At 55.4% G+C, this 26797-nt stretch overlaps 2 protein-coding genes across 3 annotated transcripts in view; one reads left to right on the plus strand and one right to left on the minus strand.

The window, feature by feature from the left end:
• Positions 1-201: 201 nt before the first annotated feature.
• Positions 202-20792, minus strand: EXOC3L2 (exocyst complex component 3 like 2). Its single transcript, XM_033129261.1, has 12 exons — positions 20730-20792; positions 16406-16945; positions 12488-13121; positions 10722-10833; positions 9676-9777; positions 9474-9574; positions 9145-9255; positions 7501-7636; positions 4368-4490; positions 3811-3966; positions 2925-3046; positions 202-832 (listed from the first exon to the last, which is right to left on the minus strand). Exons 2-12 carry the CDS (start codon positions 16926-16928, stop codon positions 544-546), a joined length of 2409 nt encoding a protein of 802 aa, XP_032985152.1. The 5' UTR covers positions 16929-16945; positions 20730-20792; the 3' UTR covers positions 202-543.
• Positions 20793-24830: 4038 nt separating this feature from the next.
• MARK4 (microtubule affinity regulating kinase 4) overlaps positions 24831-26797 on the plus strand; it is a 31986-nt gene continuing 30019 nt past the window's right edge. Inside the window, exon 1 of one of the 2 annotated variants that reach the window (XM_033127979.1) lies at positions 24831-25195. The gene's annotated coding sequence lies outside the window, so the exon portion shown is untranslated. The remainder of the gene's footprint in view (positions 25196-26797) is intronic. The other variant, XM_033127978.1, reaches the window with a different exon arrangement.

Here is a 26797-nt window from a genome sequence, read left to right on the forward strand (position 1 = left end):
ACCCTACCTGAGCACCTGAGTGCAAAGAAGGTGGCCTGGCTATTCCTGGCCCCCAGGGCCTCCCTCAGTCTCCACTGCACTGCCCAAGAGTTGGACCTTAGCCCGGCCTTGGGCGTGTGAGAAGCCCTTGGCCCTGGGCCCTGCCCCTGGTCCTTCCTCCCCCCACACACTGGGGACTCAGCCCTTCCTTGTGTTAAATAGAAACCTCTTTATTCTAAGTATCGTACATTCCTTAATACATTGGACTGGGGCCAGACCTTGAGGTGAGGGGAAAGGGGGGGCCTGGGATATTTGTGTAGAGCCTTGCAACGCCACCCGCCACACATTGGGCTGGGGAGGTGGTGCTGGGAACGTCTCCTGGCCTTGGGAAAGTCCTTGCTCCCTCTTGCCCTCATTTCTCTCCTGTACAGGGAGTTTGCGGGTGGGTGAGAAGACCTCTGAGGACCTCTCCATCCCAGGGGCTCTGTGGTCCCAGGCAAGGAGTCAGGAGGACTGTGTCAGCAGCAAAGATGGGGAGCACGGAGGCGGAGGGCTGGGAGAGTCTCAGCGTCGGGCCCTAGGCCGGGATGGAGACAGAGGCCGAAGCCGGGGCAGATAGGCCAAACTGGGCCTGGCCAGCCGGGAGAGGGAGAGGTGGCCCAGGAAGAGAGGGAGGCCGAGGCAGAAAGATGGGCGGGGCACAGGGATGTCTGCGAAGAAGGCACGGTTACGAGGAGGGGACAGGGCTCCCCCCTCAGACAGTTCCAGGTCTCGGGCCACAGCCAGGATTTCATGGCGGGCAGCTGTGTTGTGCAGGCCACGGATGTCAAGGAGGGCAGCTACATGCTTCCGCCTGAGGGTAGAAGAAAGGACAGGTGCATGGGGATTCTGGGCTCCAGGGACACACCCAGCCCACCTGTGGACCCCACCTGACCAGCATCCATGTCAGAACCTGTCTTAGCTCTGGAACCCCTCCAGATTCTCCCTCCACACCAGTCCCGCCAGATTCCTCTCTGTTCATCAGACCCCCACCCCTCCCCCCAAGCCAGCCTCCTTCCAGATCATCCCTTCCAACCGTTCCCAAATCCTCCCACTCACAAGGATTCCAGAACCCTCGCCTCCAAACCCAGCACAGGAATCTTCCTTTCCACCCCGGTCTCAGCTCCTGATTAAAATAACCTTTAATTTTCAGCCCCAACTTAGCTCAGACAGCCTAGACATTTCCCTTCTGGCGCCCTCACACCTGTTTAAGCTCCGGCATCTACAGCAGCACTGAACTTCCTCTTCACCCTCATCTCAAACAGCCACACGTCATCCCTCAAAGGTGGTGCCCACCCACATCCCCAACCTGACCCTCCCCTCACTTCAAGGCCAGGTCTGGAAGTTTCTCAACAGTTCCAGAGCCCTCAGCCAAACCTCGACTCAAAATCTCTCAAACCCATTCTGGAACCTTCGTCTTCAAATCCAACCTTAGAATCCTCATTCATTTCACCCCCCAATCCATTCCCAGAATCGTGCTCAATCAAAATTTTATTCCAGAACTGAGATTTGCTTTGGGGACCCTCCTTCTCAATTCAGACCCGACTCTATCCCACAGCCCTTGTCCCTAAATCTGACACAATGGAAATCCCCACCTCAGTTCCCGATCGCGGATCCAAAACTCTACTCCAGAGCCACCAACATATTTCAACTCAAGATCCTGCATCCAACATTCATTTCCAGAACTTTCCTTTCAGAGCTCTGGGGCCTTCACTACTCCCTTCAACCCAACTCAGTGTCTACATCGCTCCACATCCCAGGTTTGGAATCCCCACAGCTCCAAAACACTCACCTAAAATGAGGCTCAAGAACCTTCTAACTCAAGTGAACAGCCCCCAAACTCAGCTTTGGAAGTGCTCCTTCCAGCCCAGCTTGAGACCTCTCAAACCGAGGTTCATATTCAAGTTCAGAAACCCCAATCCAGTAAGAATGCTGGGTCCCCCACCCTCATGGGACTCCAGGGCTCTGTGCCTTCCCAAGGATGTGAGCACCACACCCCAGAACCAGAACTATCCATCCTGAATCAGTTTTGGAATCCTCACCCTCATCCCTGGAACCTAAACCTCACCAATGCTTTGTTTCTCTGGGGACAGAATGTCTGCCTGCCCGAATAGCACCTTGGTACTGCTACCACTGCCACCACTGCCACCCCTGCCACCAGCATCCCACATTTACAGGGGGCAGTGTGGTGTGGTGGTCAGCTGTGCCAGCTTTAGACAGCCTTCTGCCTGGGTTCAAGTCTCAGCTTTGCTACTTGCTGGCTGCGATATTTGGGGTAAGCTACTTAGTTTCTGCCTGCTTCAGGTGGTGCCAAGCACTTAGAACAGTGCCGCCCTTCTCTTATAGAGTGGGTGTGTAAGAGGCTTTCTTAGGTCTGGCGTAAGAACTCAGTAAGTAAGAGCTGACATCGTTGCTGAAGTCACCATTGAGCATGATGACGATGATTTCCTAATCCTATGAAAAGAGTGCTGTTATCCCCATGAAACAGATGAGAAAATGAAGGTCAGAGAGGACCACAGAGAAAGGAAATGGTCCACCAGGATCTGAATGGTGCCTGCCGCTGTGGCAATGCGTGTGCGCCCGTGTGCCCGTGCGTGTCCCCGTGTCCCCCGCGGTTCCCCTGTTGGGCCGGCCCTTCCTGCCGCCAGGCGGCCCCCGCGCCCCCCTGCCCTGCGCTTCCTGTGCTTGCTTGTTTGTTTTCGAGCCCTGGTGGCGGCGGCAGCGACGGTGACGGCGGCAGGCGAAGGAGGGAAATCGTATTAATAATGCCCTGGTTCCAGCAGGAAACGGCCGTCAGACACGCTCGCCACCTCCCTCCCTCACCCCAGAGGCAGGAAATGCAGGGACGGATGCCAAGGCCCTCCGGAGACCTCGGCCTGGCAGCGAGGTGGGAAGGGGACACTCACCTGATGTCTGGATAGTCTCGCACCAGCACCCCCACCTCCACCTGGATGCTGGGAGTGTCCTCCAGCTGCAGCACTTCGGCCAAATGGGGCACTACGGCATCCAGCCACGAGGCCCGGGACTCCTGCAGGAGGACGCCCAGGGCTCACACTCTTCCCAATGCCCCCCCTCCGAGAACCACACCCTCCCAAGGCCCAGCCCCTCCTGGCCTCAGTTTCCTCATCTATGAAACGGGGCAGAGGACAGACTGTGATCACAAGTTCTCTGGAACCTTTGGAAATTGGAATAAAAATGCATAATAGAAGCTACTCCCAGTTTTGCAGTTAATTTGGGGCGCGGGGGCACCCCGTAGAACCTCGTCCAAGTTTGCAGACTTTGGGGGGAAACTGGATACCTGTACAAGTGATCACTCTGCCTCCTCAATAAAATTTCCCCCCCCCCAAATTTCCAAAGACTCCCGATTGGAAACTCCTGGAATCAAGTCTGAGAAGGCCCTTCGAGTCCTGCTGATTACAACTGGGGACAAATAAATGTTGGTGATTTTAAATTCTTGAATTTGGGAACGCTAAGATTCTGAGTTTCTGTTGCATTTATTTGGCTTCTACCTGTGCTCAGAATAATAGCTGATGTTTGTAGTGTCATCTCTGTGCCTGGTAGGGTTCTAAGCACATAATTGATCTCACCCCCCAACAATGCTTAGGGACCATAATTCCACTCATCTGCGCGCAGAGGCCAGCCGTCGCCGGATTTGTACTCACAGAGGGCAAGGCCTGGAGTGTTACGGGTTGCTATGGACTGAAAGTTGAGTGAGAGTCTTACTCTAAGCCCCGGTCTTGGCTACCGGTCCTTGGTTTCGGACTGCCGCCCCCACCCCACAGCCGCACTGACCAGCCGCCTGAACAGCCTCTGGAGCTGCGCCGCGTCCTCCCGGAGTCTCCCGGCCACGCGGCTGCGGGTCCGCGCCGAGCGGCAGCGCAGGCGCCCGCGGAGCAGGGGCCGCACGTACTCCACTAGCGCCCGCCGGTGCAGCTCGGCTACCAGCGCCTAGGAACCGGGGGAGACACGAGAGGGTGTGAGCCGCCGGTGACCCCCCTTGCTGCTCCCCACTCCGGGCAACCCAACGGGAACCCCTGCCCAGCGTACAGAACGCCAGTCCGCCTCCCCGCGCCCAACCCCCGAGGGTGACCCCGGTCCTGTCTGATGATACCCTCCTCTTCCCCGAAAAAACTCGCAGACACCCCCTATCGGCCCCACAGGGTGGCCCATCCCAGCCCTCTCCCCATTCTCCCGAGGTTCACCTCGCCCCGTGCCCCAGTACCCACGGGCACCGCTCCCCGCAGACCCCAGGCGGAACGCCACCTATCTCACCCCGAGAGGGCTGCTCCCCACCTTGAAGGGGTCTCCCCAGCACCCTCCTTCCCTCTCCTCCCCTCAAGCGGCCGCACCTGGTAAGGCTCATCCTGCATCCTGCGCAGTGCCAGGGCCTGCGCGCCCAGCGTGCCCACGATGCCGTCCAGGGCCTGCGGGCTGCTCAGCCACTCCCTGCGCATCAGCTTGTTGAAGTGCGGCTGGGAGAGACAAAGGGGGGGGGGTGTCACAGCTCCCCTACTGCCACCCTCCTTCTTCATTTACCAGTTCAACATACCATGTCCTCAAACCCTGCTTGGAGCTGAACCAGGGCGGTGTGGTGCTGGGGACAGAGCAGTGACCGAGACAGCCTCAGCTCTGCCCTCCTGGGGATTAGAGTCCAGAGGGAAAGACAGACGCATCCCCAGACAGTGACTATCCAGGGCTGGGATGGGGGAGCCCAGGCAGGGGTTCAGGAAGCCCAGAGGGATGCCTGAGTCAGCATGGAGTCAAGGAGGACTTCTTGGAGGAGGGGACACCTAAGCTGAGGCCCTGGGTGAATGGTCACTGTTAGCCAGGTAGTGGGTGGGAGAGAGAGTGGCTCAATCAGAAAGAAGTGTGAAGCAGGCTCAGATTTCAGAAAGGCTTGCCAGTCGTAGGAAGACCAGAAAGAAGGTTAGTGTGGTTGGCAAGACCATCTATGCAATTTGCAGGGCCCAATGCAAATGAAAATGGGAGACCCTTGTTCAAAAATTAAGAACTTCAAGACAGAGACAGTAGAGAATTAAACGAAGCTCAGGCCCTTCTAAGCAAAGGGAGCCCTGTGTGACTGCCTGGTTCTGCGCATCCCTGAAGCTGGCACCAGTGATGGGGCAGAGGAGGGATTAGGTTGGTCAGATGGTCAGATGGCCGGGGCGGGAGCATGCAGTGAGGAGCCCCCCCTTTCTCCTGCCGGCACTGTGGAGCCAGGGCAAGTTCTGAACAAAAGAGGGAAAGGGTCAGGTTTGTGCTTTACCAAGATCTATGGGAGCAGGCAAGACTAAGGCAGAAATGAGGGTGGGGAGGCGGGAAGGAGGGTAAAGCGGGGACAAAAGCAGTCAGAGGAGGTGAGGACGGGGAAAGGAGAACCCAGGTGGCAGATGCACAGGACTAGTGAGTAACCTGCTGGGGGGAGGGGAGGGAGGCCTCTGGACAAGATACTGGAGGTGGGATGGCGAGGGGGTCTGTCCTTGAGACGGAGGCTGTGGGGAGCAAAGGGGACACACTGCGGTCTGGGTGGATACCAGCAGGGTGAGGTGTCGGGAGACCTCCAGGGGTGGTGCCCGCGGGGTTCTGAAGCAGGTCCCTGTTCCACTCAGCCCGGCACCCCCATCCTGCTCTCTAATCCTGGCAGGAGCCCAGTTTGCTAAACCTACAAAAATGGGGCCTGTGGCCTTTTGTTGAAAAGCGAGGGGGAATTAAATGAGCTGATGTCCTTGGTACAGTGCCTGGCTCAGGACACGTTACTGTTGCTATAAAGTCCACATGTATGAAGACAACGATGGCCAATGCCCACGGGCCAGGGCCGGAGCGAAGCCCTGTATGGCCACAGTGCCATTGCTTCCTCACAGCCACCTGAGAAACCTGGAATTCCTGCGTCCTCTGTTGAAATGGAGGCCCCAAGAGGATAAGCAATTTACCCAAGGCCCCCTACCTGGAAGCTGGGCCTGAAACACAGATTGTACCCCACCTCCGGGCACCCCCACACTCCCCCTCACCAACTCACTTTCATTCACATACTTGTCCATTTAGTCACTCAATAAACACTTTCTGAGTCCTTCCTGTGGGCCCAGCCCTGGGTGGGTCACTGGGGACACATGAGAGAATCCTTGGGGACACAGCGCAGAATAAAACAAACAAATGCTTGGTAATCGTACACAGGTCAGAGGACTCTGAATGCCAAGGTGATATTTGATGACATTAGGGAAGTTTTGCTCCATGCGTCAGGTATGAAAAGGGCATTGTCGTCATGTTTGTTTAAAAAGGATTCCTGCGCTTTTAGAGATACGGGCTGAAGGGTTGATGGACGGTGTTAGGATGTGAAGGACCTGCTTTAAAAGAATCCAGTGGGCAGGAGAAATGGGGGGAGAGATGAGACAAGATCAGCGCGGAGCTGATAGTTGCTGGACGTGGGTGATGGGTCCCCAAGTGGTCGTTCTGTCATTCTGTCTACTTTTGTATACGTTTGAAATTTTCCATAGAAGCCACTATTTTAGAAACTTTCCAACAAATCCTTGCCCTTCGGGAGCTAACATTCCAGTGGGAGAAGACAAACAAAGCAAAGGATATAGCATGGCAGGTGACAGTAAGTGCTTTGGTGACAAATAGAGCAGGGAGTGAGGAAGGGAGTCTCGGGACGTCTATTCTATTTATTTATTTTCTCTTGTGTGCTTCAGGGTGTCTATTTTAAATAGGGCAATCAGGAGAGGTCCCACTGAGAAGGTGACATCTGACTCAAGACTTCAGAGGTGAGAGAGGGAGTTATGTGGCTCCTGGAGGGAAGAGTGGTCCAGGCGGAGGCAAGAGCAGGTGTAAAGGTACTGAGGCTGGGATGTGTCGGTCATGTTCAGGAGCAGAAGGGGGGCGGTGTGGCTGGAGTGGAGTTACGTGAGGGGGAAAGTGGAAGATGAGGTCAAAGAGGGAAGAGGCAGACTGTGCAGGGCTTTGGAGGCCATGGCAAGGACTTTGGCTTTCGCCCGGAGTGAGCTGGGAGCCACGCAGGGTTCTGAGCAGAAGCTGATGTACAGCCTGGATAGAGCACCACTCAACTGCACAGCTCTCATCTCATTCCCCATTCCCCCCCACACTCCCTGCCCACACTCTCATCCACGTCTGAACCCAGACCTGTTCAGGCATGCACAAGAGCCCAGAGAAGGACGAATGGGGCCCTAGGGTCTCAGAGGGGCTGGGCAGGGATTTGGGGGACCTCAGTGGGGAGGGGCTCTACCCAATCCCTAAGGCCCCTCCTGCTGGTGGCTCTCTGTCCTCCCCTGGACCATGTCCTCCCACCTCTTCCTTCCTGTATCCCTCTCTGCCGCCCCAAATGGCCCAGACATGGCCATCACCCCCTACCCCCGCCTGCTTCCCAAACACTGAGTCATGGGTGTTTAGTTCCACTGAAAGGAACTAAAGGACTGGGGGGGTACACTCCTCTGTCCGGCACAGGCCCCACCAGCCCCCTGCCTCACTCACCTGCAGCTCCTGGAACAAGAGGTCGGCCAAGACACGGTGGCAGAGCCGGGTCACACGGTCCAGAGCACCGGCTGCTGCTTCCCGAGCCGGCTCACTTTCAGGGGGCCCCACTCGGGCCAGGCGCTCCGCCAGAGCCCTGTGGGGATGAGTGGAGTCAAAAGTCAAGGAGCCCCAACATTCAGCCCAACTGCCTGGACCTGCCTTAGATGGACCCTGTTTTATGGGACACAGGGATGACAGGTCAGATGGGGTGCTGGGAAAAGTCAGGGGCTCTGGGGAGGTTCTGGAGGCTGAGAAATATCAGGGGATATCTGGGAGACTGCAGAATTTGGGGTCTCTGGGGAATGTCTGGGGGCCTACAGGGTGTTGTGGGATGAAAGAGTTCTCTCTGGGTCTGTTCCTCTGGGTGAGAGTGGGGAGGTCTCCATTCTCAAAGTCTGTGATTCTAAATGTCTATACAGTGGTACCTCAGTTTTCGAACGTAATCCGATCCGGAAGACCGTTCAGTTCTGAAATGTTTGAAAACAGCCCACAGCCAGGCCTCAGGATCTTGCACTCAGGGGAAGCCGCGTGACATGTTCGGCTTCCGAGGCGTGTTCGAAAACCGAAGCATTGACTTCTGGGTTTACGGCGTTCGTAAACTGAAATGTTCGTCAACAGAGACGTGCGAACACCGAGGTACTACTGTAATCCTAAACTTCTACCCTTCTTGTTTTCTGTCATTGTAACAGTCGATGACACTCGATGATCACTGTAAGAAGGGCCGAGGGCAACTTGGCACTTTCTGCCCAAATCCCAGCAGGCCCCCCTTCTGGGAATGTATCCCTGAGTCCCCGTGTTTATAGGAGGAGTTGACAGATGTGCCAGGTTTTTCTCTGCAAAAGAGTGGAGCCAACTATCCATCCTTTGGGGACAGAAGAAATAAATGATGGTACATCCAAGCAGTGGGACACAGTTCAGATATGAAAAAGGAATGTGGGAATTCTTCGTGGGTTAACAGAAAGATCTCCGAGCTGTTAAAGGAGCAGAGTGTGTGCCATATTCTACCATTTGTATTTTTTTAAACAAGGAAAAGGAGTAATACGTATGCATAAATTTAATGTATTGACTTATATATGCATTAAATATATGTATTGTGCGTATAAGATACGCGTATATCTGTATATGCATGAAGTGGGCACAGTATATATGCATATATACACTTATCATGTATACATACTTACTGGTGAGTGTTTCAAATATCCCTGCAAAAGAATGGGAGACACTAACAATAACCGGCTGCCTCTAAGTGGCGGTAGGGGGAGGAATGCGGTGGGCGTGACACTTTTTACTGTTTTAAGTTAATGAAAAAGAAAAGTAAGATTAAAAGGTTAAAAAAAAAAAAGTGTAATTCTTAGAGCATGTGCCTGGCTTCCAGGTTGCTGCCGAAATTCTAACACCCCAGTGTTCTGATGAGTCCATCCTTCTAGTGCTCGGTGACGCTGTGGCTCTTTCTAAAAGTCCCAGGTTTTAGGCTTCTAAGGTCCCATGTACCTACCTGCCTTTGGGGGCCAGCTCTGTGATCCCCACCCAGGATCCAGGCACCTCAGTTCAGCTGGTCCCCTGGGACTGGCCCTCTCCCCCATGCACGGTGGGTGCTCTCACCTCAGGGGGGGGCCGCAATTGACCAGGGTGATGGTCCTGCTGACATAGGTGTCTGATAGCAGCTCCCGGACTCCTGTGTTCTCATGGAATCGCTCCACACGCTGCTGGAAGCTAGTGGGAGAAGGAGCGGGAGGGCGGCACAAAGGTCCCTTGCTGGGTACTTAGCCCTGCAAAGCCTGCGATCCCCACTGAGGCACCCCTACCCATCCTGCCTTGATTTTTACTTTCATCTCTCCTCTGTTGGATCCTGGGTCCTGATGCTCACCTTCCCACCGCAGCGCTCCTCTCCCTCCCCCCCACAATGCCAGACCTACCCCCAGCCACCATACCTCTGCAAGAACTCTGCCAGCGCCCCCAGGCAGCAGTAAGCCATCCGCTCCCCAAACTCCCGGCTGATGCGGGGCGCTCGCTCTGTGTGCTCTTCCAGCAGCTGCGTGGTCCAAGGGGATGAGAAGGGATGCAGACGGGGTGAGGCCCCACTTTCCCACCCGGCACCGTCCAGCGGATTCTCCTCCACCTTCCCGCTCCTACCTCACACACATCCTGTGCCAGGCTGCTGGGCCAGTCCTCTGTGCTCCCCCAGTGCTCCTCGTCCTCCTGCAGCACCCGGAGCAGGGCTGCCCGAGTCTGAGCCTGGAGTGGGTAGGTGGGGGGAGAAGCAGGAGTTGGGATCACCTGGGAGCCTCTCCCTCTCTTTCTCTCCATTATCCCCACACCTTAGCCCCAAGCAGGTCTGGAGTCTACCAGTGAGCTCGTCAAGTTTACCCTGGGGAGGAAGGCTAGACTAGCAAACGTACCGAGCCTTTTCCATTGCTAAGTCTGTGATTTGGAGCTTGATATTAAATGTCTGTGGTCTGAAGCTTCCTCATTCTGCTACCCAGAAGGTTTAAGGGTCAGTGCTCATTATTTGATGGCCCTAAGACTCGGCTCTCAGGTTCTACAAAACAACTCATTCAAGATGGTCAGAGTCCAGGATTCAAAAATTCCCAGGGTCTGGGATTCTAATGTTAACACATCTCTGATTTTCTGGCCCGATGTTGTCTTCAACTCAGTGAGTCTGAGAATCTAGATATGTTGAAGTCTAAGATTCTGGGCTCTCAAGTTGCAAACATGCTGATTTCTGTGGCTGGAGCAGGACCTACATTCAGGCAGGAAACCCCGGTGACCAGGCTAGGTGCTTACGGTTGGGCCATTCTGCCGAGTGGTGCCAGTCCCAGCCAGTTATTAACCATGTTTATGATCAGCCCTGCTTATATGCAAGGATGCTTCGATGCCTCCTTCTCTGAGTCTTTGGGTCTGTGAGCTGAGGTTCTGTGACAACGTTCTCTTGCTCTGAGTTTTGAATGTTCAAATGTATTGAACCTTTACTGAGTGTCTATGCACAGCGCTGAATGACTGAATGTAAGACAGCAGTGATCAGTAGGGGCTTACACATCTATGTCTTTTGGACAGAACTCAGAAGTCCGCGGGGAAAGGGAGATGGAAACAGCGAAAGGGGGAGGGGAGGGGCCCCCAAGCCCAGTGTCTGCAGGTGCCTCCCACGCCCTCCCAAATCCCCAAGGCCAAGTCTCAGGTACCTTGACGTCTGTGACACATTCATCCTCCAAGCCCCGCACAGTGCCAGGCGACAGAAGAGACCCCAGCTCCCCGTTCTCCAGGGCAACCACATCCACCAACCCTAGGACCTCTCTGGGGGTGGAAGGTAAGACAGGGAGGTCTGTGAGAGGTGGGACTGGACAACTAAACTCATGCCCATCTCCAGCCCTTCACACCAGTGTGTGACCCTGGGCCACTCCCTTCCTCTCTTGGGGCCAGCTTTGCTCATCCCTCAAAGGAAGTCTCTGAAATTGTGGCTCCCCTGGCCCCAGCTCTCTGAGTCAGCTCCCTGATGGATGGTGTCCGGGCAAGACTTGTAGGGGTCAAGTCCAGGCTTGATGATCTGTGGGCATGCAAGGTCTCACCCGTGATTGGTTTCACCAGACAGAAGGTCCCTTCCACCGCCTCTCCTACTCCCTACTGCCTCACCTGGCCCTGGAGGCTTCTCCAGTCCAGCCCTCACTCCCCACTTTTATACACCTGCATTCCCTGGCCTGTGCAATTCTCTCTCTCTCTCTCTCTCTCTCTCTCTCTCTCTCTCTCTCTCTCTCTCACACACACACACACACACACACACACACACACCCCAGACTTTTGCTCAGGACATCTTCTCAGCCATAAGCACAGCCTCTCTACAAATTGGACTTGACTCATGCCCCCCATTCCAGGAAGCTTTCCAGATCCCCTTTCCTGCTGCCATCTCCCAGGGATGATGGTGTGAAAGTGTCATTAACATATATTTCCAAGTGGGACCTCAGAGGTCACTGTTGGTCCTGTAGCCTTCCCGTTCTTCTAGGGACAGCATCCTGATTTTGTTTGAGGAACCACCCAGCCCCTTCACTCTCCAATGTGTGGTTTGGGCGCGGCCAACTCCCTTTTCCCTGGAGTGCGTAGGTCACAGTCATGGCTAATCACCATATTCCATCCCCCAGCCACAAGAAGAGGTATGTTTTAGGATTCAAAAGCTTGATGGTTATCAGATTCCAGGACTGGGAGCAGCAATGGTGCTGAGGTTCTAGATGCTAAGATTACACAATTCAAGGGGCCAACAACCCTGGATGGATGAGCGGTGTCAAGGTTGTACGATCCAAAGAGGGGAGGGGCTAAGGTTCAGGGTTTGAAGGCTCACTGGTGCTAAGATTCTAGTTTTGGAAGCATCATCAATCCTGAAGTTCTAAGATTGGAAGCGTCAACCATGCTAATGCCCTAAGATCTAAAGAAAGAGCAGTGTCGGGGTTCTAGAATTCTAAGGGTGGACCGTGCCAAGATTTTAAGACAAGAAGGGTGAGCAGTGAGTGCTAAGATTGCAGGATTGGAAGCGTCAATGGTCGATGTTGCTAAAACTCTCGGTGTGTAACTGTCCACCACGTGAGGATTCTAGGATTGGAAGGGTGGACAGTGTGAAAGTTCTGGGACTAGAAGGATGGATGATGCTAAGATTCAAGGAGTGTTGGTGGCCGTGATGCGAAGGTTCTAGGTTTGGAAAAATCAGCGGAGCTAAGATTCTAAGACAGGAAGGTGCTAAGGTTTCAGAACTGGAAGGATGGATGTGCATGAAGGGTAAACAGCGCTATGGTTCTAGTATTGTCAACGGCACCGGGGCTCATCGGTGTTACAGTTCTAGAATTCAAGGTCGGCTGTTCTAAGCTCCTTGGGATCTGGAGGCCCTGGCTGGGGGTGGGGGCCGGGGAAGGGTTCCACGCGACCTTGGGGCATCCTGGTGAGGTGTGCGGCGGCCCCCTCTCACCTGGGGTACACCTGGTTGTGCCAGTACAGCAGCGCGTAGCGGTCGGCCAGCGGCAGCCTCCGGCGGGCGGCGGCCCCCAGCCACTCGGCCAGCGCTCCGTGGTAGCCGCGCAGGTAGACGCCGAAGGCGCCCAGGCCGGCGGGGTAGGCGGGTGCCAGGCGGCCCCGCACCACGCCCAGGTCCTCCAGCAGCCGCGCCCGCAGCGCCTCCAGCTGCGCCGCCAGGCCGCCGGGCGCTCCGGGGGCCGCCGCCTCCAGGCGCTCCCGCGCCGCGCGCGCCACCGCCTCTGCCCAGTGGGCACGCAGCCTGCGGGCCGCCCCCGGGCCCCGGCGCCCGTCGGCAGCCTCCTCCTGCACCAGCACCTGGCCCAGCTGCGCCACGGCGCCCGCCCCGGCGCCGGCGCCCGGCCCGGGGCCCGCCAGCGTCTCGCGCACCAGCGCCCACAGCTCGCGCTGCAGGGCCTCGTACAGCAGCGCCACGTCCCGCGCCCGGCGGCCCCCGCCGGCGCCCTCAACCTTGGGCGGCCCAGGCGCGCCGCCCCCCGACGACGCCAGCTCCTCGGCCTCCAGCTCCAAGATGTGTTCGTCTGCTCGCGCGAGCTCACGCTGCTGGATCAAACTCAGGATTTCCAGCACTGTGGGTGCAAAGCGGGAGTCAGAGGGAGGAAAACAGGCGGGGGGCGGGGGGTGGGGACAGGTTAGTAGGGGAACCGGAGAGAGGAGGGGAGGGGAAAAGGTGTGCTGCAGAGAGAGGAGTCGGGCGGTTCCGGAGAAGCGGGAAAAGCGAAGGGTGTCGGAGGAGAGGTGTGGGGACCAGGGGGAGGGAGGAGATGGGGAGAGGAAGTTTTAGGGCTGGGGGGGGCAGAAGTAGAGCAGGAGGTCAAGGGAGGGGGGAAGGGGAGAAGTGAAAGGGGTGCAGGGGGTCAGGGTTTGGGGAGGGGATGGATGGGGGCGAGGGGCTGGAGGAGAGGGCAAGGGAAAGGGCCAGCACAACAGGGAGGGGACGGAGACGTCAGGGAAGGGAAGAGAGGGCTTGGCCATGGCAGCCAGCGTCTGGATGTGGGAAGTAGGTTAAAGGACTAGATAGAGGGTGTCACATTAGTAAGAGGATTGGAGGGGGGAAGTCAGAGGAAGTGCGGGACAAGGGGTGAGGAAGACGGGAGAAGGTTAAGGAATGGGGTAAGGGGTCAGGGCAAGAGAGAAGGCATCGCGGGGTGGATTAAGGGTTGGGGACCTCAGAGGAGTTAGGATAGAAAAAAAGTGTATCTGGGCCAGAGAAAGGGGTCAGAGAAGGGGGGATGGGTTGTAGAAATGGAGGCGATAAAGAAGTGGGAGGGCTGAGGGAGAACAGTCCCAGCCAGGTAAGGAGAGAGAGGGATGGAGAGAGTCAGTGGACCAGTGGGCAGGGCAGAAGCTTGGACAAGGGGCGAGGATAGCAAGACCAGAGATGGGTCTTTGGTGGGTGGGGACAGCTATTGGGGGTGATGAGTTCAGACTCCCCAAAGAGAGGGGAGCCTTGGGCTGAGAGGCCTCTGAGTGAAGGAGGGGGGGTGCCAGTGGCCCAGGGTTACCCCCGACATCTCCACCCCCCTCCACTTCCTCCCTGGCAGAGAAACTATTTCCTGGCCAGGGCTATTTCTGCCCATCCGTTTCCAGAAGGCGGGGGCTCCAGTCACCCCCTTCTCACCTCCCTGCCGTGCCCTCCCAGTCCCCAGGGAGCAGGGGCTGAAATAGCCTCTGGTCAGGATGTGGAGGGCATCAGAGGACGCACAAATGGCTCTCCTGAGGTCCCCAGCACGGGGACAGCATGGACCGTCCATGGGGGGAGGGCTAGGAGCTGGGATGGGGACTGGGGATGGGACTGAATGAAGGTGGGGACCGGGGACAGGATTGGGGATTCAGATGGAGATGAGGACGAGGGGAAGGTAGGAGTTGGGATGAGGGAGGTTCGGGTTAGGGTGAGGTTGGGGTGGAAAGCTGTAGAGGGAGTGGGAAAGGAATTGAGAATGACACCTGGGGTTTGGGGTAGGGATGGGGTTAGAGATATGGGTGGAGGGGAGTCTAGGTGAGAGTGAGGATAGGTAAAAGATAGAGAGGGGAATGAGTTTGAAGATGAAGTTTGGACGTGAGCTGGGGTTATGCCTGTGGATGGAGCTGAAGATGGAGGTTGAAAATGGGGGTTAGGATTGGGACTCGGGATGGGAGGGGAGATTGGATTAAGAATGAAGGAGGGGGTGGCCGGAGGCTCAGTTGGTTAGAGCACGAGCTCTAAACAACAGGGTTGCCGGTTCAGTTCCCCCATGGGATGGTGGGCTGCGCCCCCTGCAACTAAAGACTGAAAACGGAGACTGGACTTGGAGCTGAGCTGCGCCCCCCACAACTAGACTGAAGGACAATGACTTGGAGCTGATGGGCCCTGGAAAAACACACTGTTCCCTAATATTCCCCAATTTAAAAAAATTAAAGATTTGTACCATATTTATATTAAAAAAAAAAAGAATGAAGGAGGAGGTTGGGTTTGAAATTGGGGGCTGGGGAGGGGCATCTAAAGACTAGCATTAAATGGGGAAGTTGGGGAGGGGGTTGAAGAGTAGAAAAATGGGCCATGCAAGAGGGCTGGGCCCATTGGCAGTTGTCATGGGTTGGGCAGAGTGAAGAGGTTAAAAACGGCCTTCGGAGAAAGGAATAGGTTGAGGACAAGCATATGATGTGTCCCAAGGTGGCGTTTGCTGCTGGGGTTGGACTAAGTATGGGGTAGAAACCAAAAAGTCATTGAGGAAGGCACTGGGGTTTGGGGTAGGATTGGGGTTGAGGATACAGATGGTGGTGTTATGAGTTAAATTGTCCCCCCATCCAAGATAATAGACAAGTGAAGTCCTAATTCCAGGACCTCAGAATAGGGGTCCTTATTTGGAAACAGGTCTTTACAGAGGTAATGAAGTTAAAAGGAGGCGGTAAGGTGAGCCCTACTCCAATATGACTGGTGTCCTTACAACGAGGGGAAATTTGGACACCAAGACAGACATGCACAGAGGAAGGTGGTGTGAAGAGTCACAGAGGGAAGGCCATGTGAAGACCGAGGACCGGAGTGATGCAGCCACAAGCCCAAGGACACCAGATGGCCAGCAAAGCAGCAGAAGCTGGGAGAGGCCAGGAAGGATTCCCCTACAGGTCTCCGAGGGGGCACCTTGATTTCGGACTTTTAGCCTCCAGACCGAGAGAATACATTTCTGTAGTTTTAAGCCCCCTAGTTTGTGGTACTTTATTACTACGGCCCCAGGAAACTAACACAGAGGGTGGTAGATCTGGGGTGAGATAGTCAAGAGATAAAGGTAGATGTTGGGCGCGGAGCTGAGTTTGAAGATGAAGCTTGGACGTGGGCTGAGTTGGGAATAAAGGTAAAGGTCGAAGCTGAGGCTGAGGGTTTAGGAGCGGGATGGAAGAGGAGAAGGGACTGAGGATGAAGGAGGAGGTTGAGGAGGGGCCAGGGTTGGGGCTGGGGATGGATCCAGTGGAGCATGGAGGTCAGGGAGGGGCATAAGGTCAAGGTCAAATGTGGATACTTTGAAAGGAGCCGGGATTGAGGTTGAACTTGAGAATAGGGAGGGAAAGGGGGTTGAATTTGGCGATAGGGTGGGGATTGGAGGAGGTGGGACCAAAGTTGGTGGTTCACTTGTCGCTAGACATGGGGTAAGGTTAAAGATAGCAGGTGGAGAGAAACACACTGGGGGTGCATGGGGATGGGGAGCAGGACAGACTGCAAGGGGACCAGCTGGCGTTGTCCCTGGAGACAGGCAGATACAAGTTGGAGATGGGGTCACAGGGGAGGCTGGGGTGGGGTTCAGTGTGAAGCCTGGGGACGGTCAGGGAGAGGGGTGGAATGGCACTGTGATTCTCCCAGGCCTGGGCCTGAACTCACCTGACAATGGTTCCTTCATCTTCGGGGGCTCTGGGACCTTGGGTGGGGGCTCAGGAGCCGCCTCGCCTGCAGGTACCACTCTCTCGGCCAGTGACACTCGCCGGGGCTTGGGCCCGCGCCCCAGTCTCAGGAAGGCCAGTCTCCGGGCAGCCTCCCCAGTTGCCTCATCATCGCTCTGGCCTCGGGTCCCCTGAAGCCTGCCCAGGAGGCCAAAATCTGCTGAGCTCCTGCGTATCCCTGGTGTCAGCACACGGCCCAGGAAAGAGCGGGGCTGCCCATCATTGGGGCCGCCTGCTCGCCGGCCAGGGGTCCAGCCCAGCCGGAAGGAGGCCAGGCCTGCCAGCTTCTCCAGAGTGGCACGTCGACGATAAGATGTTCCATTGGGCAGGCTCCCTAGCTCCCCGGCCTCTTCTTCTTCCAGCCCTGGAATTTCCTCAAAGGGGTTCTTAGAGGACATCCGGGGCAGCGTCCCTGCCCGGGACACCTTAGAGTCTGCCACCCCTAGACTCTTTAGGATGGGCATTTTGACAGGCAGGGGACCTGGGGAAAAAATAATGGACGATCAATGGTGTGAAGAGAATGGTAGTGTCGAAGACAATGCCTGTGTGTCCCCAGCACTTCGGGGCATGTGTGCCAGGCACGGGGCTGGGCACTCACAATCCCAGGAGGTGATTATGCCCATTTTGCAGATGGGGAAAACAGGCTCAGAAAGCCAACGTGGCTTGCCTAACATCCCAATGATTTCGGGACAAAGGCAGGCTTCACACCCAGACCTGTCTGATTTCAGAGCCTGGGCATCAACATTCAGACCCTCCCCTACCGTACTCCTGCCCTGGAGTGTGTCATCTTCGTTGACCCTCCTCCATGAAGAAGCAGGCTCAGAGAAGGGGAGCGTCTCTGTCAAGGTGGCACAGCTGGCAAAGGGCAGAGACTATTTGGGACCCAAGTCCCACCATCACCCAGACATTCAGGTCACACAGCTGGCACCTGTCGTCTCCCCTGTCCAGTCAGTACTCCTGCCATCTCTGCCCATTCATTCCTTCAGCAAAACCTCACTGGGAAATACCCACAATAGGCAAATCTACAGAGAGAGATTAGTGGTTGCCAGCGACCATTTAATGGACACAATTTCCTTGCAGGGTGATGAAAATGTTCTGGAACTAGGTAGACGTAATGACTGACAACATTCTGAATATACTAGATGCCGCTGAATTGTATACTTTAAACCAGCTAATATGATGAATTTTGTTACGTGCATTTACCACAATAAGAAAAAAAAACAATAAGAAAAAAAACTGGTTACAGCGCAATGCTCATAACACCAAGGTCACCGGTTCGATTCCCACATGGGCCAGTGAGCTGCACCCTCCACAACTAGACTGAAAACAACGACTTGACTTGGAGCTAAACTGCACCTTCCACAACTAGATTGAGAAAAAAAATGACTTGACTTGGAGCTGATGAGTCCTGGAAAAACACACTGTTCCCCAATATTCCCTGATTTAAAAAAAGAAAAAGAAAAAAAAGAAAAGAAAGAGAAAAGAAAAAAAACCTCCCTAGGTATTTATTTGCCCTGGGCCTGACCCTGTGCAGGCACTGGGGACACAGCGGAGACCAAGGCAGATCTAGTCCATGCCCTCAAGGGGCTTGAAGCTTCCTGCCCATTCCATCTCCTCAGTCCTTGGTCTCCCTCCCTCTACATGGCCCCTGCCCCAGTCCAAGCCCCTTCCCACTTGCCTGATGCAGCCTCCTCCCTGGTCTCCAGTCTTGGTCCCTCCAGTTAACCTTTGAGGATCTGTTAAAGCACAAACCTGCCCTTCCCTTTCTCCTAACCTTCCATGGCTCCCCAGTGCCCTCAGGACAAACTTCAGGCCCCTCACTTGCCAGCTGAGCACCTTGCCAGTGCTGTCCCACATTCTTTTCCTTACTCCAGATTCCTCTGCACGTCAACATCTGTCGATCCTTCTACATGGAAACCTGTTCTTCACGTTCCATTTATTCTTTAGGATCCAACTCCAATGCCCCCTCCTCCAGGAAGCCCTCCCTGATGTCCAGGCTGGGTCAGCTGCCCCCCTCAGAACTTCCCCTACCGTAGCCCTGCCCACTCTGAGTTATCACTGTCTGGGAATGACTCTCTGCCCCCACTGGACTTTGAGCCCCCAGAGGGCTCAAAGGGCTGTCTCTGTCACCACTGTGTCTCCAGCTTCCAGGCCAGGCATTTAGGGAACGAATGGGTGATAAACAGGAAATGAAGGAAGGAGGTAAGGACTTCATTCCTTGTGGGGAAGAGGAATGATGAGTCAAGCTGGAGAGGTCAATAAGGAGCAGGCCACACAGGGCCCGAAGGCTGTGATGAGGGATTCCGGCTTTCTTCTGAAGGCGCTGGAGAGCCATGGGAGCGTGCTTTTTAAAATCACAAAATCATCCAAACATTCAGAAAAGTATAGAGAACAAACTCAACGAACAGTCCTGTGCCTACAATCCTAGCTGCATCTAACGCAAATTTTGGCTCTATTCAGGTTTTCTTAACAATCAAGCATTACAAAGGCACTGAAGCCCGCAACGCCCCTCCCTGCCCCCGCTTGCCCCAGAGCTCTTCCAAGAAAAGCAGCATCCAGAATGTCCAAGCCAATCTACCCTATGCCCACGCAGACTTGTATTCAAAAATAGTATCTTGTTTTGCATGGTTTCAAACTTTCTATAAATGCTGTCATTCTATGTGAGTCCTGCAACTTCCTTTTTTTGGCTCCCTTATCCATGCCTCGCTCTGTGGCTCTAGTTGATTTATTTTAAGTGCTGCATACTATTCCATTGTGTAACTATGACAAAACTGTGTAGTGTCAGATGTTCACATATTCTGTTATTGCTGGACGCATACGTGGTTTTGAACCGGGACGGATTCTGAGCAGGTGAAGGACAGGGTCAGAATTGTGCATGTGGGGGTGCATGGGAAGCACCCCCTGGGGGCAGGCTGATGCTGAAGGCGCCCTGAGTCAGTGGAGCCATGGCCTTTTCCTGGTGGGCAGCTCCCTTCTTTCCTTTCCAACTTCAGCCTCTAGACCTCAGTTGTTGTTTTCAAGTCTCCAGTTCCTAGAAACACCCTCCCAGACTCTCTCCAGTCCTCAAAGTCCCCTACCCCCCAGAGAGGCTGTCACCATGGCAACCTCTTGCCTGGAGCCCCTATGGCTGAACACAATCGATACCAACCCTCGGACACACACACTCTTCACACAGTGATTTTTCCATCTTTCATTTTCCAAGCGGGTTTCAATGCACCTCATCCCCAAAATGGCTCCACCATCTCCCCAGAACTGGCTCCAACATCCCTCCTCCAACTGTACCTCTCCCTCAAAATGGAAGGCTCCAATTTCCCTCCAATTGAAGTGAACACTGCCCAAGAAAGACTTGACATTCCCCCACTGGCTCCCACATCCATGCCCAAACTGGATCCAATACCCCTAAACCAACATCCTCAGACCTGGCTGCAACATTTCCCCAAAACTAGCCCCAACGTCTTTCCCCTTCCTGGCTCCAACAACCCCCTCTGCAAACTGGCTCCAACATCCTGCCCCCTCCAGTTCCCTCTCTGCTGCCCCAGTGCCAGGCCCCTGACTCACTTCCGAGGCATCCCCAAGCCCCCAGCCCCCCAGCTCCCACAGGATGTCTTGGCCACCAGAGCGTCCCTCTTTGAGCTCCTCCTCCTCTTCCTCACTGCCAGCCTTTCCCCAAAGGCCCAAACCCTCCGCTGGCTGCCTGACCTGTTGGCAGAAGTCTTCCCCTCCAGTCCCCGGTGCCTGTATGGGAGAACTTCTCTTACAAACTGAGCATCCAAGCCCGACCCCAGCCAATCCAGCCCAATCCAGCATTGCCCCCAAACAATGCGTCACCAGTCCAGCCTGTTTCAAGTTCATCCACATCTTCACTCCCAACCCGGTTCCCATCCCTGTCTCCTGCTCCATCTCCATCCCAGCCCTTGTCCCCTCTCCCATCTCCAAGACTCCATCTTTTGGGGATGGAGCAAAACACTCAGCCCTCCCTGGCCTCAGTCTTCCTACCTGAAGTTGGAGGACGTCAGCCCCAACCAAACACATCTCGTCTCTCTTCTCCCTTGGGGTTCCAAGCTCTCCACTCCTTGCAGCCACTCTGGATCTCCAGAGTGCCCCCTGCACCCTCCTCCTGCTTCCATCTCTCCCTGCTCTCTCACGGGCACCCTCCCAAGGTAAGGCCTCAGATTGTCTCTTTGCCCCCAGCCTCTCCTGGCTTCAGGGCACATGTTCTCTCCCAACTCTGAGCAGTGCTGCTTTCCCTGCCCCACGACACTCACCTCTGTTGCCAGTGTCTTCTCCCTCTGTCCCTGCTGCTGTCCTGTCCTGAGGCTACTTTGGCCAGGACTGCTGAGAGCTTGGATCTGAGGAGGGGGGGGTTAGAGGAGGTCAATTTCCTGTCAGGAAACCCCTCCCTCTCTGGGGCCAGCAGCGGGAAGGACTGTTATCTGTCTGCCCTTTTAGGCCAGGCTGTGGTTGGGCTGGGAGGACGAGTCGGGCCCCCACCCTGACCCCCCACCCAGCCGGAATCAGACCCCCCCTGCCTGCTTTTCACGCCTCCCAAGGTGACAACACCATCCTGGGCGCCTGGGGAGACACCCCCTGCTGGACACAGGCCCAAAGCTCTCTCTTGGTTCCCTGATATAGGTGAAGACGTGAAGGAAGGTTCTGCTGGGTTCAGAGGCCAGGATTGGAGGTCTAAAGGGGTGGCACTGGGCATGGCTTTAGCATTGTTGTTCTCTTTGCCTAGAAGCCCCTGTCCCAGGTCTCTGCGTGGCCCCTTCATTTGTTGTCATCCTGAGCTCAGCTCCAGCATCCCTTCCTCAAAGGAGACATTATCCCAACCAGCAAAAGCGCTTCTGCTCCCCTGCAGTCTCTCTCCCCTAGGTCAGGGACATTGCTCTGATTTGTCAATTCCTCCATAGCACCTTCCACAGTCTGAAACGATCAGACTCCTCTGTCTCCCGTGTAGATTTTCTGCTCCCATTCAATGGTAGATTTGAAGCAGATGGTGCTTACCTTGTTCATCTTTATATCCCTAGATCCGTGCCTAGCACAGAGTAGGTGCTCAGTAAAGATTTATTAACCGAATGCACAAATGAAGATAGGTCAGGGAGGAAGTTGAGGCTGGAGGTGGCAGGTGCTGTTGGGCTTGGGAATGAGCTGGGTGTTGGGTGGGGTTAGATGCCGGATTCAGGTAACTTTTAAGGTTGGGATTTAGGTATAGGCGGCCTTTCAGGGGCTTGGGCTGGGACAAGTGATCACTTGCCTAGGCAAAGTTGGGGTTGGGGTTAGCATTAGGGTCAGGGGCTTGGCTCGGGGTGGGGGGGGGTCACTGCTCCTACCTCAGCCCCAGCAGTAAGGGCTTTTTAGACAAGTAGGTTTGGAGAAGTGGTTCAGGGGTTAAAGGGGAGGAGGAACAGGCTTTATCTTTCCCAGATCTGTGTGGTAATCAGCAGGTGGCCCACGGGTGGCAGCTTAGCTCTGTTGGTTAGAGCGCCTTGCTACTTACACCAAAGTTGCTGGTTTGAGGGCCGCCCGGTGACTCAGGCGGTTGGAGCTCCGAGCTCCTAATTCTGAAGGCTGCCAGTTCGATTCCCATATTGGCCAGTGGGCTCTCAACCACAATGTTGCCGTTTCGATATCTCGACTCCCGGAAGGGATGGTGGGCTGCACCCCCTGCAACTAACAATGGCAACTGGACCTGGAGCTGAGCTGCACCCTCCACAACCAAGATTAAAAGGACAACAATTTGACTTGGAAAAAGTCCTGGAACACTGTTCCCCAATAAAGTCCTGTTTCCACTCCCCCACTCCCACCCCCCCCCCCAAAAAAGTTGCTGGTTCGATCCGATCCCCGCATGGGCCACTTTGAGCTGCGCCCTCTTTTAAACAAAGGAAAAAAGAAGGTTGGGACCAAGTGGCTTGTTAGGGGCCATGATTGCTGTTGGATCTCTCTCATATTTTTAAATTAAATTTTTTTATTGCGATATAATTCACATGCCATAAAAGTCACCCTTTTAAAGTGTACAATTCACTGTTTCTCAGTGTATTCACGGCAATCACCACGATCTAATTCCAGAACATTTTCATCGCCCCAAAGAGAAACCCCTGTGGCCCATTAACAGTCTCTCCCCATTCCCCTCTCCTCCCAGCACCATGGATTTACTTGTTCTGGCATATAAATGGAATCATGTAGCTGAGCTTCCTTCGTTAGGCATACTGTTTTCATCCATATTGTAACCTCCCCTTCTTTAAGCCTCAGTCCCCTCATCTGGGAAATGGACTGGGAGCAGTTTTGGGAACGGGGGAGCCAGGGTGCTTGTGTACCTTACGTGTGTAGGGAGGAGATCTGCTGCCCTCGTGTGGTGCGTTGGAGAACTGCAGCTCTCTGTGCCAAGGCTGGGAAGGAATTGGTGGGGATGACTCAGCCACCCCAAACCAACCACAAGACCCCGCCCCTCACCCCTCAGAGCCCTTGGGATCTCAAAGCTTCTCTAACACCATTTTGAACTCTTCCGTCTCCGCTTCCCATCATCCGTAAGACTTCTTGAGCCCCATTTGCTGAATAGTAATAGTAATGTCACCACTTATGAAGTTCTAATCTGTTCCCATGTTCAGCACTTATATAGTCTCATTAATTTATTGTAGACTGAGGTTGCTACTATTATTATTCAGGGACAGGAAACCATAGCGGACAGGAACCCAAGTTCTGAAGTTCAGAGGCACTTGGGTTCAAATCCCAGCCCTGCCTCTGACCACCTATGTGATGAACATGTGATTTTTCTCCTTTGGGCCTGTTTCCTCATCTGTAAATGGGGTTCATAATGATGCTTCAACCTCACGGGGTGGCAGAAAGGATAAAGAGTTCAGAATTTGGCAAGGAGGAAGCCTTTGTGAGTCTAGTAGCTGACAGTATCCACCAGGAATATGCTGGTAAATGTTTAACAACCAGCACTCTGGGGGGGGTAGGGGTGTGGAGACTCAAGCATTTGCCAATTTCCATCATGTGAATGTTCCCACCATGGCTAATTTCAAGCTGACAGCACTGAAAGCGTGTTCTTTGGACGGGGTAAGAGATGCTCAGTACCCCATTAAACAGCAGTTTCACTATGCAGATACAACAGATGTAAAAAGCCTCAGGATCATAGATAATAGTAAAATAATTAGGATAGGATGAGTATTTATTACTTTTGTTTTAAATATAATTGAATTGTATGTTTGCATAATTTAATTTTTAATAATGGCTGTTTAACAACCAGTTCCAAAATTCCTGAGACTTTAACAATCAGCTGGCTTGAGCCAGGTCCAACACACTGCTGTTATCATAACACCCATATTTTAGAAAGGGAAACTGGGGATCAAGAAGATGGTCAGACAGGGGCAGATCATGGACCCCATCCAAGGGCTGTGTGATTCTGGGGCGAGGACTATGCAATGACCCTATTTCCTTCATCCCATTCTTGTCTAGAGGTCATGGGTGGCTCTCACAGCACTGGGTGACCTCAGCGAAGCCCTTGCTCTCTCTAGTCTCAGTTCGCGCATCCGGTAGCGGCAGAGCCCTGCCAGGGAGGCAACATACTAATCCTCCCCCTCACTTTATAGCCTGGAAACTGAGGCCTGGAAAGGGCAAATGTCAGCCCTGCGTGACAGAGCTGGACAGAGAGTCCTCAGGCCCCGGCTGGAGTACAGAAGAGACTGCAGCCCACAAGCCTGCGGCCTGGAGTTTTCTGGGAGGTGGGAGGCAGCATTGCTAGAGATTGGTCACTCCTCTGCAGTGGCTCCGCCCAGAATACCATCCCCCACCGCCTTTAGCACAATGTCCCCAAGAGCTTCCTGGGCTCCCTGAATGGGTCCAGGGTGGGCTGGGAAGGAGAAAGTGGACAGTGCCATCTGCCTGGTTCTTGCCTCTGGGGTTCCTCTGCCTCTTCTCTTTATCTCCATTCTCTTTACGGGTCTTTGCGTCTCTGTGTATATCTATGTGTCTCTTTCTGTCTCTCCCTCTTGTCTCCGTTTGTGGATCTCTCGTCTTTGTCACTTTGTGTCTCTGTTCTCTGTATCTCTGTCTTTTTGTATGTGTGTGTCTCTTTCTCTATGTTTCTCCCTCTCTCTGTCTCTCTCTTTTGGTGTCACCCTGTCTCTGCGTTTCTCAATGTCCTTCTCTGCGTCTCTGGCGCTCGGCCTTAGCGTTTCTCTCCCCATCTCTTCCGGTGAGTCTCTACTCTCCCGTGAGAACATGCTACGGATCGACGCGCTCAGACCTGCCTCCGCCTCCAGAGCCGCCGGTCAGCCCGCCCAGACCTGCGCCTTTAAGGGCCGGAGGCAGGGGGCGGGGCCTCTGCGGCCCCGCCCTGCCCGCCCCTCCCCCTGACGTCCCTTCCTCCCCGACCCCTCCACCGCCTCCCTCCGCCGCCGCCCCGACCGGCTCCGCGCCCCCTCCCCGGCCCCCGCCCGCCAGCCCGTCTGCCCGCCGCCCCTATGGCGCCCGGGGCCCCCACCTGCGCGGGGCCACTAGGACCCTCGGCCGTCCCTTCCTTCCCCCTTCCTGCCCCCCTCTCCCGCGGCGCGAACCCGGGTGTCCACGGCGCCCAGCTTTTGAGCTCGCGTCCTCAGGCCGGCGGGGGGGGAGGGGAAAAGGGGACCCCGGCACCCCTGCCCCCCCCACCGGCCGCCCAGTCCCCCGGGACCCGGAGCAATGTTCTTCGCGGGACTGCGCTGGCCCCGTGCAACGTCGGAACGCGGACACGGGTGAGTGGGGGCCGGCCCCTGGGGGAAGCCCCGGCGGATCTAGCCAACCGAACCCCTCGTCATGCTGTGCCACTCGCTGCGCAAGCCCCTAACCTCATTTCTGGGTCCTGCCCGGCGTGCCACCTCCCGACCCCCGCCCGGACTTCCAGGCCTTTCGTGACCCTCCCCACTCCTCAGCCCAGCCCGACCCCTGAGGGCGCCCCTCTCTCGGGACCCCGCTCTGGTCCCTCTGCGGACCGCTTCCGCCTGGGTCTCTTCCCTCCAGGAAGCCCCCTCCCCGGCCTTCCAGGAGCCCCTCCCTTCTCCGGTGTGTTCTTAAGCCCCTTCCCCTTCAGGCTGCCGGCATCCGACCACTCGCCCTCTGCCGGATTTGCAGGGCTCCTGACCCCAAGGCCCAGCCCTGGTCTTCTTATAGGAAGGCCTGCCCCAGTCCTGCCTCTAGCTCCGGCCTTCCCCGCTGGATCTGGATCTGGCCCCCCCAGGAGCCCCCCGCCCCTCATTCCCCGCCCTCTGCCCCTCCTGGCTCCTGTGAGCTCCCCCTCACAGGAAGCCGGTTCCACCTTTTCTGGGCCTAGGGCCCTTTTCTAGCTTGTTCAAGGTCTCTCCACTCCAGGCCTGGGCCCCCTCTTCCAAGCAGCCCTGTCCCTGGATTCCCAGTACCCTGGGTCCCCCCAGACGCTTCCGGACCCTCTCTGGTCTCTTCCTCTCCCTGGAAGCCTTGGCCTCCAACTTCCAGGCCCCTAGCCCAGTCCCGCATTTCTAGGCCCTGGACCAGTGTGACTGCAGGCCTCAACCTCCCTGTCAACTGCTCAGCTTCAGGCAAGCCCCCTCCCCAAGCCCCCAACCCCTTGATCCTCTCCTTGTCCAGGCCCTTCCTGCAGGACACCATCTCTTCTCCTAGATCTCCAAGCTTTCATCCGTTCTCCTGCCCCAGGGCCTCCCTCTTCCTGGTTGGGGTCTGGCCTCCCAGGGAAGCCCCCTCCTCGGAAATCTTCCCCAGCTCACACACCTGACACTCAGATCCTCCTTCCAGAAGACTCCTGGTCTTGCCTGCCGCTCAGCCCTCTTCTCTTGAGGTCTGTCTTCTGGAAGCATTCTTTACAAGTTTCTAGGCCCCTTGACCCCAAGGCTCTGTCTGTATTCCTCTGGGCTGCCCCTTGCCCAGGACTTGCAGGCCCTGGACCTTTCTCTGGTTCTAAGGGCTCTCCTATAAAATCCCTTCTTTGACTTCTAGGAGTTTCCTCAGGTCCCTGGTCCAGGGATCCTTGCCCCTGAATTCCACTACCCATGGCTTGGATCCCTTTTACTATCCCCAGGCCCCCTGTGCCTACACCACAGACCAGAAACAATCCTGATTGCTCTCAGCACTTTTAAAGACCCTCCCAACAACCAATGCCAGACTCATCCACAGCTAGGGTCTTTTGTCCCTTTCCACAGGCCTTCTGCCGGGTCCTGCTCGCCCCAGCACCCCTCACCCCAGATCTCCACCAGAGAGTGTATCTCCCACCCCTTCATCTTGTAGGATCCTCCCTCCAGATATCACCACCTCCACCTATCATACAATAGGCAGACTCTGATTTGGAGTCTCCAGTGAGATATGC

Source organism: Rhinolophus ferrumequinum, chromosome 15 (assembly GCF_004115265.2).
Source record: "Rhinolophus ferrumequinum isolate MPI-CBG mRhiFer1 chromosome 15, mRhiFer1_v1.p, whole genome shotgun sequence".
Classification (NCBI taxonomy): Eukaryota; Metazoa; Chordata; class Mammalia; order Chiroptera; family Rhinolophidae; genus Rhinolophus; species Rhinolophus ferrumequinum.

Coding starts and splice junctions, on each gene's coding strand:
- EXOC3L2 (XM_033129261.1), bottom strand. CDS start 16,928: ATGCCCATCCTAAAGAGTCTAGGGGTGGCAGACTCTAAGGTGTCCCGG. Junction 4,491..7,500: donor TCTTGTTCCAGGAGCTGCAG/GTGAGTGAGGCA, acceptor TGTCTCTCCCAG/CCGCACTTCAACAAGCTGAT. Junction 3,967..4,367: donor TGCAGGATGAGCCTTACCAG/GTGCGGCCGCTT, acceptor CCCGGTTCCTAG/GCGCTGGTAGCCGAGCTGCA.